The sequence below is a fragment of the Pongo pygmaeus genome, chromosome 7 (assembly GCF_028885625.2).
Source record: "Pongo pygmaeus isolate AG05252 chromosome 7, NHGRI_mPonPyg2-v2.0_pri, whole genome shotgun sequence".
Taxonomy (NCBI): domain Eukaryota; kingdom Metazoa; phylum Chordata; class Mammalia; order Primates; family Hominidae; genus Pongo; species Pongo pygmaeus.
In genome coordinates this window covers 115,829,323-115,850,493 of record NC_072380.2, presented here as the reverse complement: position 1 = coordinate 115,850,493, position 21,171 = coordinate 115,829,323, and the positions used below count along the sequence as shown (strand labels likewise).

General features: G+C 39.4%; 1 protein-coding gene and 1 non-coding gene across 3 annotated transcripts; both read right to left on the bottom strand.

The window, feature by feature from the left end:
- Nucleotides 1-1,232: 1,232 nt before the first annotated feature.
- LOC129043371 (U6 spliceosomal RNA) lies at nt 1,233-1,339 on the bottom strand. Its single transcript, XR_008504446.2, has one exon. It is a non-coding gene; the product is annotated as a U6 spliceosomal RNA (small nuclear RNA).
- Nucleotides 1,340-3,277: 1,938 nt separating this feature from the next.
- Nucleotides 3,278-15,219, bottom strand: CTHRC1 (collagen triple helix repeat containing 1). Of its 2 annotated transcripts, none has more exons than XM_054498577.2 (4): nt 14,537-15,219; nt 10,367-10,588; nt 8,070-8,286; nt 3,278-3,817 (listed from the first exon to the last, which is right to left on the bottom strand). In XM_054498577.2, the coding sequence occupies exons 1-4, from the start codon at nt 14,684-14,686 to the stop codon at nt 3,675-3,677; spliced, it is 732 nt and encodes a 243-aa protein (XP_054354552.1). In that variant the 5' UTR covers nt 14,687-15,219; the 3' UTR covers nt 3,278-3,674. The 2 variants fall into 2 exon arrangements, with proteins under 2 accessions (XP_054354552.1, XP_063525088.1); XM_063669018.1 differs by having other exon boundaries at nt 13,681-15,084.
- Nucleotides 15,220-21,171: the final 5,952 nt, after the last annotated feature.

The window sequence follows — 21,171 nt, the reverse complement described above, 5'->3', positions numbered from 1 at the left end:
GGTCTGTATATCTGTTTTGGTACCAGTACCATGCTGTTTTGGTTACTGTAGCCTTGTAGTATAGTTTGAAGTCATGTAGCATGATGCCTCCAGCTTTGTTCTTCTTGCCCAGGATTGTCTTGGCTATGTGGGTTCTTTTTTGGTTCCATATGAAGTTTAAAGTAGTTTTTTCCAATTCTGTGAAGAAAGTCAGTGGTAGCTTGATGGGGATATCATTGAATCTATAAATTACTTTGGGCAGTATAGCCATTTTCATGATGTTGATTCTTCCTATCCATGAGCATGGAATATTTTGCCATTTGCTTGTGTCCTCTCTTATTTCCTTGAGCAGTGATTTATAGTTCTCCTTGAAGAGGTCCTTCACATCCCTTCTAAGTTGGATTCCTAGGCATTTTATTCTCTTAGTAGCAGTTGTGAATGGGAGTTCACTCATGATTTGGCTCTCTGTTTGTCTGTTATTGGTGTATAGAAATGCTTGTGATTTTTGCACATTGATTTTATATCCTGAGACTTTGCTGAAGTTGCTTATCAGCTTAAGGAAATTTTTGGCTGAGACAATGGGGTTTTCTAAATATACAATCATGTCATCTGCAAACAGAGACAATTTGACTTCCTCTCTTCCTATTTGAATACCCTTTATTTCTTTCTCTTGCCTGAATGCCCTGGCCAGAACTTCCAATACTATGTTGAATAGGAGTGGTGAGAGAGGGCATCCTTGTCTTGTGCCGGTTGTCAAAGGGAATGCTTCCAGTTTTTGCCCATTCAGTATGATATTGGCTGTGGGTTTGTCATAGATAGCTTTTTATTATATTGAGATACGTTCCATCAATACCCAATTTATTGAGAGTTTCTAGCATGAAGGGGTGTTGAATTTTGTTGAAGGCCTTTTCTGCATCTATTGATAAAATCATGTGGTTTTTATCATTGGTTTAGTTTACGTGATGGATTACGTTTATTGATTTGTGTGTGTTGAACCAGCCTTGCATCCCAGGGATGAAGCCAACTTGATCATGGTGGATAAGCTTTTTAATTGCTGCTGGATTCGGTTTGCCAATATTTTATTGAGGATTTTTGCATTGATGTTCATCAGAGATATTGGCCTGAAATTTTCTTTTTTTGTTATGTCTCTGCTAGGTTTTGGTATCAGGATGATGCTGGCCTCATAAAATGAGTTAGGGAGGATTCCCTCTTTTTCTATTGATTGGAATAATTTCAGAAGGAATGGTACCAGTAAAAATATGGAATGCTTCATGAATTTGCATGTCATCCTTGCACAGGGGCCATGCTAATCTTCTCTGTATCGTTCCAATTTTAGCATATGTGCTGCTGAAATGAGCACACCGCATTTGTCTCTTACTGTTTCTACACACATTACTTAAGCTCAACCCACCTAAAAGCATAATTTCTATTTTATTAATACCCCAGTGTTTTTACTAATGTTGTTGCCTCTACCAAAACTATTCTTAACAACTATCCCCATTTGTCAAAATTTTTACCCATCTTGGTTAACATCTACCTATCTGCAATATTATTTCATCTAGACTCCCCTTCTACTTCCCATTTCTAGATTATTCTGAAGCAAACTCAAGATGTCACATCACTTTATCTTAAAGATTTCAGTATCTCTAAAAGATAAAAGTACTATTTAAAAAGAACCACAATACCATTACCAGACATAAGTAATAATTTAATATCATCAACTATCCAGCCAATGTTCACATGTCCTCAACTGTCTCAAGGAAGTTTTGTTTTTGTGTTTATAGTTTGCTTGAATCAGTATCCAAATAAAGTCCAAACATTGCAATTGGTTGATATGATCTTTTCTTTTAATCTATAAGTTTTTTTCTCCCTCACTTTTCTTACAATTATTTATTAAAGAAACCAAATTCTTTCAAGTTTCCCACAGTCTGGATTTTGCTGATTATATCCCTGTGGTGTCAGCGAACATGCTCTTTTATCCCCTGTATTTCCCACAAATTAATGGTTGGAACTAGAGGCTAAATCAGATCCTGGCTTGATTATTTCTTGGAAAACTACTTCCTGAGTGCTGTTATATACTTTCATTAGAGGCACATAGCTGGTCTATCTCTTTTGGGAATGTTATCAGTCATTGATGTTCATTACTAGATCCCTTCATGAGGGGTTGAAAACAGGTAATATTGGAATTTTATCATTCTTCCTTCATTTACAAGCTATACCACCAACATATGATGTTACTATAAGACATATAATATAGTGTGTGTGTGTGTGTGTGTATATATATATATACACTTTTAGAAAGAGAAATTTCCCTTCATCAACAATTTGGTTACTCAGACATACAGTACATATAGAGAAAGCAGAAGAAATGTTTGGTTCTACTTACCAATTTTCAAAGTAACAAGTTGGTTTGCTGGCATACTGTAAGTTGACCAATTATTTTAATATATTATGAACTCATGTATTTGAACATATTTGTTGTTTTAAACCATTGCAGTTATTCTCTTTATTGATGCTTAAATTGTCATCTTTAACAGTGAGAACCAATTCAAATGTTGGCTCTTGGATCCTTTTGAGTTGTTTTTCATAGCTGCCTTGTTTTCCAGTATGACAAAATGTTCCATGCTCATATTGTACATTTCCTGCCCCATAGGTGAAATCTCCCATTTCTTCAAGGATTTTTAGTTCCCTTTAGTAGGAAATGGGAGTGTAGAGATCACATTCTGGGCATTACTGGATTGGTAATTGTTTCTGGGCCTTTTCGGTAAACAAAGCTAGATTTTGTTACTGTTTTGTAGCTTTATTTAAGATAAAGTACTTTATGAGTTCATACCGATACTTCCAATTCAAGCCCAGAATTTACTTAACTTCACCAATCTTACATGTATACTGCCTTCATGGATTTCTTTCTGATCACCTCAGCCAGAAGTGATCACTCTTCCTTTGAACCACATCACACACTTCAACACTTTTATAGTAATCAACATATTAACCTTTGATTTACTGTTATTTCTATATATGTCTGATATTCTCTACCAAATGGTAAGGAATTTGAGGATAGAATCCATCCTTTGTTACTCTTTGTTAAATAAAGATAAAATTCCTAAAGTGCTGATATATTTCCTGACATATAAATACCACTTTCTCTTTGTATTCCTTTAAAAATGGAACCATATTATACATGTACTAAAAATTAATAAATGAGTGTTAAATGAATAAATACAAATTGGATTTATGTTAAATTTTTCAGATATAAAGACTAGAAACTCCAATTTTAGTGGCAATTAATTTAAAGATATTAAGGTTGTTGGAAATAATTTTTATTTAACAGATATAAAAAAATTCTTAACATTTACAAATTGTACAAAGATTGGTAGCTTTTATATTTTTTTAAAAATGCTATACTAAGAGAAAAAACTAAAGACCACAACAATATTCCAAATTATAGGTTGAGAGAATGTGACTATGAAGAAAGTATTCTAATCAACTAAAAAAAAAAACATTGAAACCACTTTTGATTGAAGCAAAATGAATAATGCTAGATTTAAAAACTGTGTGAAATCACGCTTTGGTCTGTAAACATATTTAGCTTTGCTTTTCATTCAGATGTATACATAAACTTATTTAAAATGTCATTTAAATGAACTATTCCAAAGTATAATAAAAAAAGAGGTAGCAAATGAAAATTAAAGCATTTATTTTGGTAGTTCTTCAATAATGATGCGAGAAACTGAATTCCATCCAGTAGAAGCATCTCCTTTTGGGTAATCTGAACAAGTACCAACCCAGATAGCAACATCCACTAATCCAGCACCAATTCCTTCACAAAGTCCTTCCACTGCAAGACAAAGATGAAAGTTACATCTTTCTTTAGAACAAAGAGCAAAATCCTTTAGTTAAATTTTATAACTTTAGAAAGCTAGTTTGTAATTCTGTTTAATGTAATGCTACTTAAAAATTTTAATACTTGATAAGGTTTTTATAATAAAGTCCTCTTTTTCTAAATTGGTACATAAATATTTTTAAAAGATGTGTACATATCCATTCTATGATATAAGTTTAACAAGCAGTGTTCTTACAGGTTTCAAGTATAAAACCAGAATTTGTATACTTACAGAGACAGCTTAAAACCAAAAAGCAATTTATTTGAGTAAACAAAGAAAGGCTACATATACTTTTAAAAGCCAAGACTTTCATCTGATATGCAAGTCTTTTTTAAAAAAAGAAAGCCCTTTCCAACACTTATCTGCTGATAAGTGATGCTAGACAAGTAGACGAAATAACTTCTTTTTTTTTTTTTTGAGATGGAACCTTGCTCTGTCGCCCAGGCTGGAGTGCACTGGCGTAATCTCGGCACACCGCAACCTCCGCTTCCCACATTCAAGCAATTTTCCTGTCTCAGCCTCCTGAGTAGCTGGGACTACAGGCACCTGCCACCACGCCTGGCTAATTTTTTGTATTTTTAGTAGAGATGGGGTTTCATCGCGTTAGCCAGGATGGTCTCGATCTCCTGACCTCATGATTTGCCCACTCCGGCCTCCCAAAGTGCTGGGATTACAGGCATGAGCCACCATGCCCAGCCAGAAGAAATAACTTTTATAACATTAAAAGAAATTCTACATAATCATTACACCAGTCCTTCAATCTGGGAATCCCATTTTACACAGAATTTCCTCATAGTGAAAAAACATAAAACAAAAAATCCCCCCTGCTTTTCCTGTGTTTTTATGCATTATAATTATGCACCTTTTCACATGTCTTCTGGACTTTCACCTACTAACAATACAAGTTGCATTACCAAAGTCTTCTCTTAAATTAAAAAAAAAAAAAAATCCCTCAGTGGTCATTTTAGCAGGCAAAAAAACATGATACCTTTGATGTATGTGTAAAGCTGGAGAAGAAACTGTAGGTTGGCAGATTCTTTAAGAAAATGAATCCTGGTTTTCTGTCCTTGTGATAGTTTGCTCACTCATAAGTGGGAAATGAACAATGAGAACACTTGGACACAGGGCGGGGAACATCACACCCTGTTGTAGGCCTGTTGTAGGGTGGGGGGGCTGGGGGAGGGATAGCATTAGGAGAAATACCTAATGTAAATGACGAGTTAATGGGTGCAGCAAACAAACATGGCACATGTATACCTATGTAACAAACCTGCACGTTGTGCACATGTACCCTAGAACTTAAAGTATAATAATAAAAAAAAAGAAAAAAAAAGAAAATGAATCCTGATATATAAGCACTGTAGTGGATGACTTCATGTGACTGGTTAGGCTTCGTATTTGATTGAGGTTAGTGCATTCCTGCTGAGACCGAGGGATGTAGGTCTGAAGCAATCTGCTTACATAAACTATCACAGGAGTAAATCCAGGGCAAGTCTCTCAGAATCTAGGGACCTGTCTCTGGTTCAGGCCCCTTCCCAAGTTGGGGGAACTAAATAGTAGGCCCACAATCCCATTTAATCTGGTATTCTTAGTACCATGCCGAGTGGAAATGCCTACAAATGCTCATGTTTTCCCAGGGTCTTGACAGCCATGGCCTAGAAACTTGTTCACTTCCCCCTACGGCCTAAGGACGTCAGACAAGCTTGGGTCTTGCATCAGCCTCATCTGAGGAGAGTCAAATGGTCACTTCATGGTCTTTAGCAGATGAAATAATGTTGAATGAACATTTTTGCTGTGATAATGTAGTATGATAGCTTGTTAAGTAAAAACGATATGTTGGATTGGGAGTTCTCAACCTGTTTTCCTCCTACACCATGTAACATGACAACCGTTTGTCAAACTCCCATGGGCATATCAAGGCTTTAAGCCATCCTCTGATATGCTAACTATAAGTGCACCCCTTTCCTTTCCCTTAAGAGAGACTATCAGTATGTCAGAGAAAGTGATTCTGTTACAGAGGTAACTTTTAATCCACAATAATACAAAAACTGTTATTAATAACAAATTACTTGTGACACTCCACCCAACTGATCACACCAAATGAGTTTGCACACAATGGTTGGGAAATGCTGTGTTAAATTATTTATAAAGTATATGCATGTATAGGTCACAGTTCCTGGGCCTAAGGGCTTACATTAGCAAAATATTAACACACACCTTAAAGATAACAGAATAGAATGTAAGTTGCTTATATCAACTACTGTCTAAACATATCACTTCCTAATCAAATTTTATTTTTAATATCTAGATTCTTCTTATTTTAAAGACTGTTTCTTAGATGGGAAGCACTTCTTCCTTTCCAGCACATGTATCTAAGTACTTAGTGAATAGGGTTTTTAATCTGATCACAAAGAGAACTGGGAGCCAAGAGAACAGGGCGTTGGTTTCTGCTCTCCTGAACGCTGATTCTACTGTCCTGTGTAAGACGCTGTATTTCCCTGGGTTTCTCAATATGCAAAGAGAGGGGGTTAAAATCTCTTCTTTATGTTTCAAGGATATTGTGGGGATCTGAGGGAAAATGTGGAGGGGATGCCCTTGATTGCTTAGGAATAAATTGGTTTTGGGGTTCAGTATCTGACTTGGAGCCCCAAAGAATGCTGAAATGTTATTTTGAGGGAAGGGAAGAGTGAGATTATCTCCTCCCTCGCCTCAACCATTTTTAAGTATAAGATTAGTGAAAAATCTCTTCAAGAAATCAAGGAAATGATGCTAACCATATGTACAGTTTCTTATTTTTCTTCTATGAAAAGGCATATGAATATAACAGTATGTACACTTTCTGATGCTACCAGGCTGTACTGTCATGGTGTGCCATCCACTGCAACTCAAGAAACCAAAATGGCTGACAACCAAATATTGATAGTGGTGTCTCTGGAGGATGAGATTAATAGTTTTTTTTTTTTTTAACTCTTCTATTTTCTGGTATTTTCTAAACTTTCTTTAATGAATCTTAAAATAGAACAAACAGGCCAGGCATGGTGGCTCATGCCTGTAATCACAGCACTTTGGAAAGCTGAGCAGGAGGATCACTCAAAGGCCAAGTGTTCAAAGTTACAGTGAGCTATGATCCTGCCACTGTACTCCAGGCTGAGCAACAGAGCAAGACCCTGTCTCTAAAATAAATAAATAAATAAACAAACAAATACATAAGTACATAAAACAACCCAGTGATATTTTTCTGACAGTTTAAGTGACCACTGAATGTCTTTTTCTCATAGTAGGTGGAAACAGAATACAGAAACAGTAAAAAATTTTCTCTTTTACAAATTCAGCAGACAGTATCCACCCTTTTAAAGGATAAGGCAGAAAAATCAGTCTCCTTATTAGTTTGAACCAGTGGTTCTCAATTTTGGCTGAATATTAGAATGACCAGGAGATTTTTTTTTTTTTTTTTGAGACTGCGTCTCACTCCGTCATCACTCAGGATGGAGTGCAGTGGGGCAGCCTCAGCTCACTGCAACCTCTGCCTCCTGGGCTGAAGCCATCCTCCCACCTCAGCCTCCGTAGTAGTTGGGACTAATGTTTTGGTATTTTTTTTGTAGAGATGGGATTTCGCCCTGTTGCCCAGGTTTGTCTCAAACTGCTAGGCTCAAGTGATTGCCCGTCTCAGCCTCCCAAAGTGCTGGGATTACAGGTGTGAGCCACCACGCCCGGCCTACCAAGAGATACTTCAAAAGTCTCATTGCCAAGTCTGCACCCAGACCTGTTAAATCTGACTCCCTGGAAGGGTGGGATAGGTATTTCTTTTTAAAGTTCCCAGAGTTCCTAAAGTGAGGCCAATATGTAGCCAAAGTTGAAAGACTACTGCTCTATGGCATTATTGGCTATTTTGCCACGTCATTTAACTCACTGATTTTCAAGACTGGGGCACATCAGAATCACCAGGGGATCTTTTAAAAAACACAGAAGCTGTGGTCTTACTGCTAGAGATTCTGAGTCAGTTCATCAGAGATAGGGCCCAGGCATCTATGTATTTTTAAAAGATCAAGAGGTAATGCGGAAGTACAACCCAGGGTGGAGAATCATGCATTGAAAAGTTGCTAGAGGTCCCTTTACAGTAGGCTAGTGAACCAACATGATAGTGGGACTCAAAACTAATCTTACTTAGATCTGAGGCACATCTTGCAATGTCACAATTTTACATACCAGAAGAAGTGCGATGAATATTAATTGTTGAATTCATTTCAGGGCTTCCTTGGTCCAAATAAATTATAGCTTCAATGGGAAGAGGTCCTGAACATTCAGCTCCATTGAATGTGAAATACCAACGCTGACAGCATGCATTTCTGCATTTTAGCCGAAGTGAGCCACTGAACAAAACTCTTAGAGCACTATTTGAACGCATCTTTGTAAATGTACACTCCTGTCACAAACACAGAAATGGGATTTAATTAACATTTTCTATTTTAATTAAAAAGAGCTTTTGAGACTGGTGAATTTTACTTAACTATCCTTTTCCCCAAAATATATTTAAAAAGTTTAACTCTGCTGGGCGTGGTGGCTCATGCCTGTAATCCCAGAACTTTGGGAGGCCGAGGGGGGCAGATTACTTGAGGCCAGGGGTTCGAGACAAGTCTGGCCAACATGGTGAAACCTGTCTCTACTAAAAATGCAAAAAATTAGCTGGGTGTGGTGGCGCACGCCTGTAATCCCAGTTACTCGGGAGGCTGAGACGTGAGAATCACTTGAACCCGAGAGGTGGAGGTTGCAGTAAGCCGAAATTGTGCCACTGCACTTTAGCCTGGGCAAAAGAGTGAGACTCTGTCTCAAAAAAATTAAAATAAACAAAAATAAAGCTTAACTTTTATAGAGGGAGGGAGATTTTCTGCAAGCTAGATAAGAGATTTTGATATAGGAACTCTAAGAAAATCAAATTGCAGCTTTCTTAGAACTTTTCACCCCATTGAGGGTATCTTTCAGTTTTACCAAAAAAGGCTAGCCTTCAGTATTTTTGATAAAATCAATTTATATATTTCCTCTGTTTTTTGCATTCAAAAAATATTTACTGAGCCCCAACTATGTGCTAAATGGTATAGATAGAGCAGTTAACAAACCAGAATCCCTACCTTCATGGAACTTACATTCTAGACTAGTACTGTCCATTCGTGTTCACTCTTGACCTGTTTCTTTTCGAGCAACAGCAAACAGTATGAGGGAGTAAAGGAAAGGCAGGGTTTTTAGTCTTTATCTATATGACACAATGATGAGGCCCAGGTTTCTTGTTTGCTTATTTTCTCATTGGTCTTTGCAAATTTGTCTGTCTATTGGCTCATGGACCTATTATCCTTTACTCGTAGAAGGTTCCCATACCCATCCTGACCATTGCTAAAAGGAACTTGAAAACATATTAATAATTCAGAACCCACAAGGATAGCTTTTAGAAAGAACTCAGTAACTTTTGATGAACAACTATAAATAAACAACCAGTCTATCAATGTCAGATGTTTAAATAACTAGGGAACATTTTAACAAAATGCTTTCTAGAAACACACATGAACACAGAAAACGTCATAGTCATCATAACCATGGAAGCTACATGGAAATTCTCTCACAAAACAATTAAGACAGTCTCAAACTCTTAATAGAGCAGAAAGAGCTGAGATAAGGAACAGGGATTATACACAGAGTGCATCTTAAAATCTTAGAGTTTTATGAAACAAATTTCTTGTAATTGCTTGATGGTAGCAGTAAAATCATGAAGTAATATGTTGTGAATATGGAACCATGTACAGAGTTCATCAACAAGAGAAAAGAGGCTTATAAATAGCATCAACTTCTTCAACTCTCTTCCATCCCAGGGGACTTGCCAATTACTTTTGAAGCAAACACTATTCAAAGTGACTGAAACATTAGTCAAAATACATGACCAGACAGGCTATTTTGAGTAATTCTCTGCCACTCAGCCTTAATGTTGCAGAATAACTTAAAATAATTGCTGTAGTACCTCACATCTAACCCATTTCACTTCTCTTAGGCTTAGCAATTTTAAGCTGGGCATGCTACCTAAATAAAGACAAACACCAATGGACTTCTGCTTCCAGATCAACGTGGTAATTTCTTGGAAATCTTTTCCCACCTTTATGTCTGAAGGCAGGGCAGAATTTCTTAGACTAAATTTAAATTTACTTTAGGATAAGACTGGAAAGTTGCTTACTGTCCAACACAGACACATATGCTCTCTTTTGTTTGCATTTTTAAAAAGTATGTTATTTTAGATACTATGGTTAAAATGATAAGCATTTGTCTTAGAAATATCTTTATGAAATTAATTCTGAAATGTTATAAACTTTTTCATTAGTTTTAAATTGAAAGTCACATGCTACCTACTTCTCTTTTTTAAGTCTTTTAGTTAAAAATATAATAATAAAATGTGACCTAAAAATTGACACTAAAATATGAAAACCCTTAAATCTTGCTTCAATTTTAAAATAATTCAAACTTACCGCAATTTTCCCAAGATCTATGCCATAATTCAATGAACTCCATGAACACTGCTTGTAGTTGGGTGTCCAGGACTCCTCAAAGCTTTCCCTCAAACATTCTCCCTTTTCTCCTTTGAATCCATCCCGACCTGGGATCCCAGGTGTACCCGGAATGCCATTGGCCCCAGGGCTCCCGTCTCGACCAGGCACTCCTGCTGGCCCTTGTAAGCACATTCCATTATACTATAATGAGAAAGAAAAGGCGAAGAAAACTCTCACCACTTAAGAGTCAAAGACTTAGTATGATTAGAAATGCATTTATTTTGAGCCCTTGGAGTCAAGAATCCCTTCATACCACATGCCTATGTTCTAGATGAGTTATTATAGAGAATTCATTTTCAAGTTATTTCTAAAATATTGTGATTTCTTTCATATTTTTTAGTGCACAAACTTTACACGCACACACACACACATCAGAGGAGGACAAAATTATTTCATTTGCCTGCTCCCTTCTACTGCTCATTATAAGCATATACAATTTTAAATAGCTGTATTCCAAGGTGGAAATAATTTGATATTCTGCTTTTCTCTTCTAACTCTGTATCTTGCAAAGGGACCTGGATTTTTACAGTTTTATGCAAACATTGCACTATTTTTGGATACATAGTTTATTTCTACTTTTTTTATTATGAATATTATTGTAATGAAAATATCCATATAACCTTTTTCTTCTTTTGAATTATTTCCTTAAGATAAATTCCTAGGGACATAATTATAAAATAAAATCTTAAGAGTCAATAATTATCTTGTACTGGCAATATCTCCAACTTGGATATGAAAATCCCTGCTTCTCCCTGTTTTTAAGTGGGGGAAGCAGTGCTTGGACAACATTTCTGGCCTCTCATCCCACCCCTCCTCCCCAAGGAGAAGCAGTAAGTGACCTAGTTTCAGGTGACCATTAGTTCTCAATAGGGGACCATCCACAATCTGTCAAACTGTCTGTAAGTACTACGATTCTCTGTTTGTTTTGGAGAAGGATATCTTGTAGCATTTAAATGCATGGATTCTAGAGCCAGTTTCTTTGGATTTTATCCCGGCTCTACCTTACATTAGCTCTGTGAGATAGGGCAAGTTACTCAACATTTTGGTGCCTGTTTCCTTATCTGTAAAATGTGGATAATAATAAAAAGACTTACTTTATAGGGTTTGTATGAGATTTAAGTGAATAATATATAAAATGTGCTTAGAACAATGCCTGGAACACAGTAAACACTGCATGTGTCAGCCATTATTATTCCTATGATTCCCCAGGACCAGTGCAAGGCAGCAACTCTGGATAAGTGTGTCCACTGCCTTGGGTGGACCTTTCAGGGTCTAGACCTGGGGAAGAGAGCATTAGCAAACCCACCAGCCTAGCACACATAAGCCATACACGCCAATGCTGTATGATCAGTGGTAAAGGTGATATCCTGTGCCCCACCTGTCTAATTCCTGTGTCTACACCTGAATTGGTTCAGCTAGGAACAAAGGTGCCATTTATTAGACACTCTAAAACCCAACGCAATCCACTTAAATTTTTACTCTAACATTTCCTCTATTTGTGTAAGTTGCCTAGTATTATTCTGTATAACTATACTTTCCAATGAAAACAAAAAACAAAGTTTCTTAGATATTAAAGTAACTTCAAAGCTTATCTTTTGACTACAGTATCTGGGATTGGATGATAAAATCCAATAGTTGTCTGGGAAGAATCCTATATAATTAGACTGATGTTTGCTAATCAATTTGTGTCTCCATCGCCAGTTTGAGTTTTGGTTTGATAAATGATTTTTTAAGTCTTTGACACTGCCATTTTCCTGACTGTAAGAAGAAAAAGACACTACTACTTATTCACTGTCAGAGAAATAGTTAAAAAAAAAAGAAAAAGCATTTAACAATTACAAAAGTATTCAAAGACACACAAAATATTTTAAAAGTGCAAAATATTTCAAAATAGTTTGGTGTGTTTTAAACTTTATTTTTATTTTAGTAATTTAATTCACTCTCACAAGCAGATATATACAATGTTCAGACATAGATTTCAAATGGGAATAAGACTGCTTCTGATAGTCTTTGATTTTTTTCACTATTATTCCCCTCAGGGCAAGATGCTACACAGACTAAATTTTACTTTATTATATATCAGTGGATCTCAACTGGGGACAGTTTTGTCCTCCAGAGGACACTTGGCTATGTCTAGAGACATTTTTGGTTGTCACACCTTGGGAGAGGGGATTGCTACTGGCATCCAGTCTGTACAAACGAGGGATGCTGCTAAACATGCTACAATGCACAGGACAATCCCCACAAGAATTATCTGGCCCAACATGTCCATCGTGCCATATTGGGAATTTTTATTCACCTTTTCATCTAAAAGATACATTTCAGAGACTATATAACTTTACTTGACTCGATTCCGCAGGTGTTACATCAGTCTTCTTCTACTTTAAAATGCTAACCCAACACATGCTTAGTACTCTCAATAAATGTCTGTAGAATGAAAAAAAAAAAATGTGAAGGGAAGCGCACTTTTATACGCCCCCGTTTCCTTCACTGGCCACCAGGGGGCAGAGCTTGGTGGAGGCTTGAAAGGAACGCTTTGAAAGATCCTATACAAAGAAGTTGCTTTATAGAATCTGTTGAAACCTTAATGACTGTGGACTTTTTCTGTCAGCAAAACCAAATCCAACTTACAGGATGCACCTGAGCCTGACTGCAAAATCTTTTCCAAGTCTGGCTAGAGTTGTGGGAAACCACAGGTACTGTAAATCCTTGAAGGGGGGAAAATAGCAAGCTTCACAGGAAAAATGGGTATTTTGTGTATCATAACTACAAATTCATAAAATGCAAACTACACATGAACCATACTCATTTGGTACAGTTTTAATAATTTGGACACTTAAAATAGAACTGTTGCCTGAACACATAGTCCCCTTTTGTGGAGCAAAATTACACAGCCTACCACCAAAAAGTGCTGTGTGAAATGGGGGGGGAATTTTTTTTTCCAGCGCTTTTGAATCCAATATAGAACTAGCTGCCAGGGAACTTGGTATATTAGCTCAGTTTAAAATGGCAGCTTAACAAATTCAAAACTTTCTTTTTAATAAAAAAAAATGCCCCAATTTATGTCTTGCAATGCCTGTAAATCATGTTTGTCTGCAAGTGAGACTGAAGTTTATGATATGCCAAGGACTATGGTAGCTCTGAAAGGCTCCCTCATACCACAGGGCAGAGGACCTCTCCGCCCTCCACTGGGTTTGTTGATTTTTAGAGGGAAGGATTTTAAGCAAACATACCTTCCCACAGATGAGCCCCTGGAAAGCACTCGGGCCGTTCATTTCCAGTTTCCTGGAAACTGTTTTCTCCCCTAGCTTGACTGTGATGCTCCTACCTGGCGGCCACATCCGAAGACCCAGGGTGTGAGTAAGGACTGACTGCCCATTTGGTTTAAACAGAAGAAGCAAAACAGGTCCTTAGAGGGTTAGCGCCGGGCCCCTTCATTTCCCCTTCCAGCCTTAAACCCTCTGAACCATTCCTAGCCCCAGCTGTGGTTGTCCAACAAAGTAAATTGCAGCCCATACTCCCTAGGAAGATGACCCAACGTGACTCACAGTCTTCAAGTTACAAAGAGTTGGACGGATGCTTTGTGGGGGTTGTTATTCTCTCTCGCAGGCAGACGTGGCCACCAGGCCCAACAAAGGACACGTTGCACCGTCCTGGCCCAGGCCCAGGTCCATGGGATTAGCGAGGCCAGGGTTTTTCCCAGGTCCACTTCGGACCTACCCAAGCTCCTCATCCTACTCTCACTGCCGCCCTATCACTCCCATCCTTCCCAAGGGATCCCCCTGGGGCCAGAAATTATTGGGGGATTCCCTGTACTTCGGGGAGTCCCACCGGGCCCATATCGCATGTCCGCTCCACGATGGCCTCCCATTTTGGTCTCCCCTCTGAGTTCCAAGACTCACTGCACGCATAACCAGGTCCTTCTTTACCTGTTAATAAAAAGCATGACACCCAGGCGCAGCAAGACACACGACACACAGCTGTACAGACAGACACCCCCAACAGCCAGACTGACACCCTGCCCGTGCGGCGCGCGGCCAGGTCCCCTCCACCAGCGCGGCGGTCCCGGCTCGGCTCCCTCGGACTCACCAGGTCCACCACCTCCCTCTGCCGGAGCTGCGCCTTTTGCTTCCCCTTGGGGATCTCAGAGGCGCTCGACGGCGCGGGCAGCTGCAGCAGCAGGAGCAGCAGGAGGCCCCGGAGCCGCTGCGGGGAGGCGGCGGGGCCCTGGGGTCGCATGGCTCCCGGCTGCCGGGCAGCGCGGAGCTTGAGGCGGAGGAGGAGACCGAGGAGCGGAACCTGGTCAGCGTCTGGCCCCGCCGCGCTCAGAGGCCGCCGCAGGCTGCATCAATGCGCCTTTCACCCGCGCGCCTCTCCCCTCCCCTGAATTCCTCCCGCCCCCGCGACACCCGGAGCTTCCATCCCGTAATATGCCCCGAGCCCCCACCCCGAGCCCGGCGTGGGGCGGACCGAGAGCCGGGCCCGCCCCCTCCTACTGCAGTCGCTCGGCCTGTCAGGACCCCCGCCGGGCCGCGCAGACCCCCGTGGAGAGCCCGCCTGCAGTGTCGGGGCGGGGTGGCCCGTGGTCTGGAGCCGCAGGTCGGTGATTCCCGCAGGGAACACAGCGCCGCCTAAATGAACATTTTAGAGACACGTGGCTTAACCTGGGTCCAGGAGCCACCTTCAAGGGTCGTCAATCTATGGCATGGGTCGGCGAGCCTTTTTATTTGTTTTTTGTTTGTTTGTTTGTTTGTTTTGAGTCTCTCTCTGTCGCCCAGGCTGGAGTGCAGCGGCGCCATCTAGGCTCACTGCAAGCTCCGCTTCCCGGGTTCACGCCATTCTCCTGCCTCAGCCTCCAGAGCAGCTGGGACTGCAGGCGCCCGCCACCACGCCCGGCTAATTTTTTATATTTTTAGTAGAGACGGGGTTTCACCGTGTTAGCCAGGATAGTCTAGATCTCCTGACCTTGTGATCCGCCCGCCTCGGCCTCCCAAAGTGCTGGGATTACAGGCGTGAGCCACCGCGCCCTGCCTTATTTGTTTTTTGGAGGTGACATTTTTGGAGGCTGGAAGGTGGGGGTGGGGCGGGGACAGGAAGAAACCATAGGTATCATCAGGTTTTCCAAGAGTCCCATGACCCAAATGATGTATAAACTCTGTTTTCATAAGTGCTAACACTTACTAAGCTCTGGCACATTGCAAAACCTTGCACGCGTACTCTGTCCTCTCAGCAATCCTGGCGGGTTGGGAGGGGTAGATGCCTCCTGGGCTACTCTCATAAACGAATGAGGAAACTGAGGCTCAGGGAAGTTAATCAGTATCCAGTGGAAATGGTAGAAGTTCACTTTTGAGTACTCTTTGCCTCTGATGGATATTATCTTTTTGTAACCCCCGCTGTCCTCCTTTGGCCTGTCCATTGTAGAAGAAAGCATTCTCAGGGCCCAGGCAACCCACCAGGTAGGGCCAGGTTGGAGCAGGAGATCTTGTATATATAACTGGCTGGAATCAGGCATAACAGAAGTCTTGCCACACCCATAACAACACGAGGTTGTGACGGATAGTAATACTGTGGAGTCAAATTCAGCTCAGCAGGGGTCTCCCTATAGACCCATGCAGGTTTTCCCGAGTTGGTGAGTCCAGCTGATGGATATTAAAGAGAGGGAGCAGTCTAGCAGGGAAGCAGGTCACGGCAGTTCTGAGAATGCCCAGTCCTGGGCTGGTAACTAACTAAAGGTAAATTTCACTTGTTTTTCTAGAAGCAGCAAAAATCCAAATGAACTGTAAAGCCAGGGCTGGTTATATAATTTGCCCCGCCCAGTGCAAAATGAAAATGCAGGAGCTTTTGTTAAAAAATTTTTCAGAATTGCAAAATGGTGTCAATAGAGCATTAAATCACGTGTGGGGTCCTTCTAAGTGCCTGGCCCTGTATGACAGCACAGGTCATATGCCCATGATACTGGCCCTGTATGGGGTTGCAATCCTAGTCTCTGATGAAACAGACTTTAAACCAATAAAGATCAAAAAAGACAAAGAAGGACATTATATAATGGTAAAGGGATCACTGCAACAAGAAGAGCTAACTATCCTAAATATATATATGCACCCAATACAGGAGCACCCAGGTTCATAAAGCAAGTTCTTAGAGACCTACGAAAAGACTTAGACTCCCACACAATAATAGTGGGAGATGTTAACACCCCACTGTCAATATTATACAGATCAACGAGACAGAAAATTAACAAGGATATTCAGGACTTGAACTCAGCTCTGGACCAAGCAGACCTAATAGACATCTACAGAACTCTCCACCCCAAATCAACAGAATATACTTTCTTTTCAGCACCACATCGCACTTATTCTAAAATTGACCACATAACTGGAAGTAAAAACACTCCTCAGCAAATGCAAAAGAATGAAAATCATAGCAAACAGTCTCTTAGACCACAGTGCAATCAAATAGAACTCAGGATTAAGAAACTCACTCAAAACCACATAACTACATGGAAACTGAACAACCTGCTCCTGAATAACTACTGGGTAAATAATGAAATTAAGGCAGAAATAAATAAGTTCTTTGAAACCAATGAGAACAAATGCACAACATACCAGAATCTCTGGGACACAGCTAAAGTAGTGTTTAGAGGGAAATTTATAGCACTAAATGCTCACAGGAGAAAATGGGAAAGATCTAAAATCGACACCCTAACATCACAATTAAAAGAATTAGAGAAGCAAGAGCAAACAAATTCAAAAGCTAGCAGAAGACAAGATATAACTAAGAGCAGAACTGAAGGAGATAGAGACATGAAAAACCCTTCAAAAAATCAATGAACTCAAGAGCTGGTTTTTTGAAAAGATAAATAAAAAGATAGACCACTAGTCAGACTAATAAAGAAGAAAAGACAGAAGAATCGAATAGATACAATAAAAAATGATAAAGGGGATATCACCGCTGATCCCACAGAATTATAAACTACCATCAGAGAATACTATAAACACCTCTACACAAATAAACTAGAAAATCTAGGAGAAATAGATAAATTCCTGGACACATACACCCTCCCAAGACTAAACCAGGAAGAAATTGAATCCCTGAATAGACCAATAACAAGTTCTGAAACTGAGGCAGTCATTAATAGCCTGTCAACCAAAACAAGCCCAGGACCAGATGGATTCACACCCAAATTCTACCAGAGGTACAAAGAGGAGCTGCTACCATTCCTTCTGAAACTACTACAAACAATAGAAAAAGAGGGACTCCTCGCCAACTCATTTTATGAGGCCAGCATCATCCTGAAACCGAAACAAAAAAAAAAAAAAGAAAATTTCAAGCCGATATCCCTGATGAACATCAGTGCGAAAATCCTCAATAAAATACTGGCAAACTGAATACAGCAGCACATCAAAAAGCTTATCCACCACGATCAAGTCGGCTTCATCCCTGGGATGTAAGGCTGGTTCAACATATGCAAATCAATCAACGTAATCCATCACATAAACAGAACCAAAAACAAAAACCACATGATTATCTCAATAGATGCAGAAAAGGCCTTTGACAAAATTCAACAGCCCTTAATGCTAAAAATCTCAATAAACTAGGTATTGATGGAACTTATCTCAAAATAATAAGAGCTATTTATGACAAACCCACAGCCAATATCATACTGAATGGGCAAAACCTGGAAGCATCCCTTTGACAACCAGCACAAGACAAGGATGCCCTCTCTCACCACTCCTATTCAACATAGTATTGGAAGTTCTGGCCAGGGCAATCAGGCAAGAGAAAGAAATAAAGGGTATTCAAATAGGAAGAGAGGAAGTCAAATTGTCTCTGTTTGCAGATGACATGATTGTATATTTAGAAAACCCCATCGTCTCAGCCAAAAATTTCCTTAAGCTGATAAGCAGCTTCAGCAAAGTCTCAGGATATAAAATCAATGTGCAAAAATCACAAGCATCCCTGTACACCAATAACAGACAAACAGAGAGCCAAATCATGAGTGAACTCCCATTCACAACTGCTACTAAGAGAATAAAATGCCTAGGAATCCAACTTAGAAGGGATGTGAAGGACATCTTCAAGGAGAACTACAAACCAGTGCTCAAGGAAATAAGAGAGGACACAAACAAATGGAAAAACATTCCATGCTCATGGATAGAAAAAATCAATATTGTGAAAATGGCCATACTGCTCAAAGTAATTTGTAGATTCAGTGCTATTCCTATCAAGCTACCATTGACTTTCTTCACAGAATTAGAAAAAAACTACTTTAAACTTCATATGGACCCAAAAAGGAGCCCATATATAGCCAAGACAATCCTGGGCAAAACGAACAAAGCTGGAGGCATCATGCTACCTGACTTCAAACTATACTAGAAGGCTATAGTAACCAAAACAGTATGGTACTGGTACCAAAACAGAGATATAGACCAATGGAACAGAACAGAGGCCTCAGAAATAACACCACACATCTACAACCATCTCATCTTTGACAAACCTGACACTAACAAGCAATGGGGAAAGGATTGCCTATTTAATAAATGGTGTTGGGAAAACTGGCTAGCCATATGCAGAAAACTGAAACTGGACCCCTTCCTTACACCTTATACAAAACTCATCTCAAGGTGGATTAAAGAATTAAACATTAAACCTAAAACCATAAAAATCCTAGAAGAAAACCTAGGCAATACCATTCAGGTCATAGGCATGGGCAAAGACTTCATGACTAAAACACCAAAAGCAATGGGAACAAAAGCCAAAATTGACAAATGAGATCTAATTAAATGAAAGAGCTTCTGCACAGCCAAAGAAACTATCATCAGAGTGAACAGGCAACCTACGGAATGGGAGAAAATTTTTGCAATCTATCCATTTGACAAAGGGCTAATATCCAAAATCTATAAGGCACTCAGACAAATTTACAAGAAAAAAAAATGACCGCATCAAAAAATGGGCAAAGGATATGAACAGACACTTATCAAAAGAAGACATTTATGTGGCCAACAATCATATGGAAAAAAGCTCATCATCACTGGTCATTAGAGAAATGCAAATCAAAACCACAATGAGATGCCATCTCACCCCAGTTAGAATGGCGATCATTAAAATGTCAGGAAACAACAGATGCTGGAGAGGATGTGGAGAAATAGGAACGCTTTTACATTGTTAGTGGGAGCGTAAATTACTTCAACCATTATGGGAGACAGTGTGGTAATTCCTCAAGGATCTAGAACTAGAAATACCATTTGACCCAGCAATCCCATTACTGGGTACATACCCAAAAGATTATAAATCATTCTGCTGTAAAGACACATGCACATGTATGTTTATTGCAGCACTATTCACAGTAGCAAAGACTTGGAACCAACCCAAACGCCCATCAGTGATAGACTGGATAAAAAAAATGTGGCATATATACACCACGGAATACTATGCAGCCATATAAAAGGATAAGTTTATGTCCTTTGCAGGGACATGGATGAAGCTGGAAACCATCATTCTCAGCAAACTAACACAGGAACAGAAAACCATATACTGCATGTTCTCACTCATAAGTGGGAGTTGAACAATGAGAATACATGGACACAGGGAGGGGAACATCACACACCGGGGCTTGTCGGGGTTGGGGGCTAGGGGAGGGATAACATTAGGAGAAATACCTAATATAGGTGACAGGTTGATGGGTGCAGCAAACCACCATGGCATGTGTATACCTATATAACAAACCTGCACGTTCTGCACATGTATCCCAGAACTTAAAGTATTAAAAAAGAAAAGAAAAGAAAAGAAACTGGCCCTGTATAAAACTGAACAAAGTCCCAGCTGTTGCCTTTTAGCAGCCAAATCACTGTGATGGCAGCGGTCTCTGGAAAGGAGAGCAGGGAACCACCAAAGAGTCTGTCTTTTAGCCAGTTCCAATTCCAGTGCCTGCTGTTGCTGTTGCTGCAACTATCACCGCTGACATCAGATGGTCGCTCTGTGTAAATGTAGGGTCCAGATTTCGGTTTCAGCAAAACCCTAGCCCTGCATTAACATCCAGGCATTTTTAAACTATACATTCTCAGAATTAACCAAATTACAATGTAAAGTAAGCCAGATATCATGAATTTAAAGATAATATATAATAATATATAAATGCTTTACAGCATAAAGAGGATTTTCACATATCCTGTCTCTGAGGTCCTAAAATTAGCACAAAAGTATACCACTATAGGTTTATTAACTACACTGTCTCTATGCTTACTTTTATACTTCTACAGGTTTGCAAAGGCATTTATCGTTCCATCCCTGGGATTTACTCTCTCAGTCTGGCTGAGTTTTCTTGGTCTAAAACTTGAGCTCATTCTACCATTATAGATTTTAGTTCTGTTTAGAGATTATGGGTTATTTTTGTATCCTGAAGGCTATTTCCAGAGTGACCCTTTCTGAACCACAAAATAACAAACAGCCTTTTGTAGATTCTAATTTTAGTAATAACTCTTTTAACAATTATGATGACATGTTTTAGTTAAACATTAACATTCTAATGTTATTGAAACATTTGAGACATTTAAGAAAATGTAACACATTAGATTTCTGATATTAATTTGAAATGAATAACAAAATTTAGTCAAGTTTGTAAAGGTTTTAAATGTTTGATAAAACTTAACTACTACATCTATAAGCTTGATTATTAGATTTAAAAGAAGAGAATGGGTGTTTTAAATCATTCTTCTTACTAGATT

Excerpts from the sequence above, each read along its gene's own strand:
- CTHRC1 (XM_054498577.2), bottom strand. The coding sequence starts at position 14,686 with ATGCGACCCCAGGGCCCCGCCGCCTCCCCGCAGCGGCTCCGGGGCCTC. Across the intron at positions 8,287-10,366 it reads TAGATCTTGGGAAAATTGCG|GAGTGTACATTTACAAAGAT; the intron begins GTAAGTTTGAAT and ends TGTTTGTGACAG. Across the intron at positions 3,818-8,069 it reads TATTCATCGCACTTCTTCTG|TGGAAGGACTTTGTGAAGGA; the intron begins GTATGTAAAATT and ends TTTGTCTTGCAG.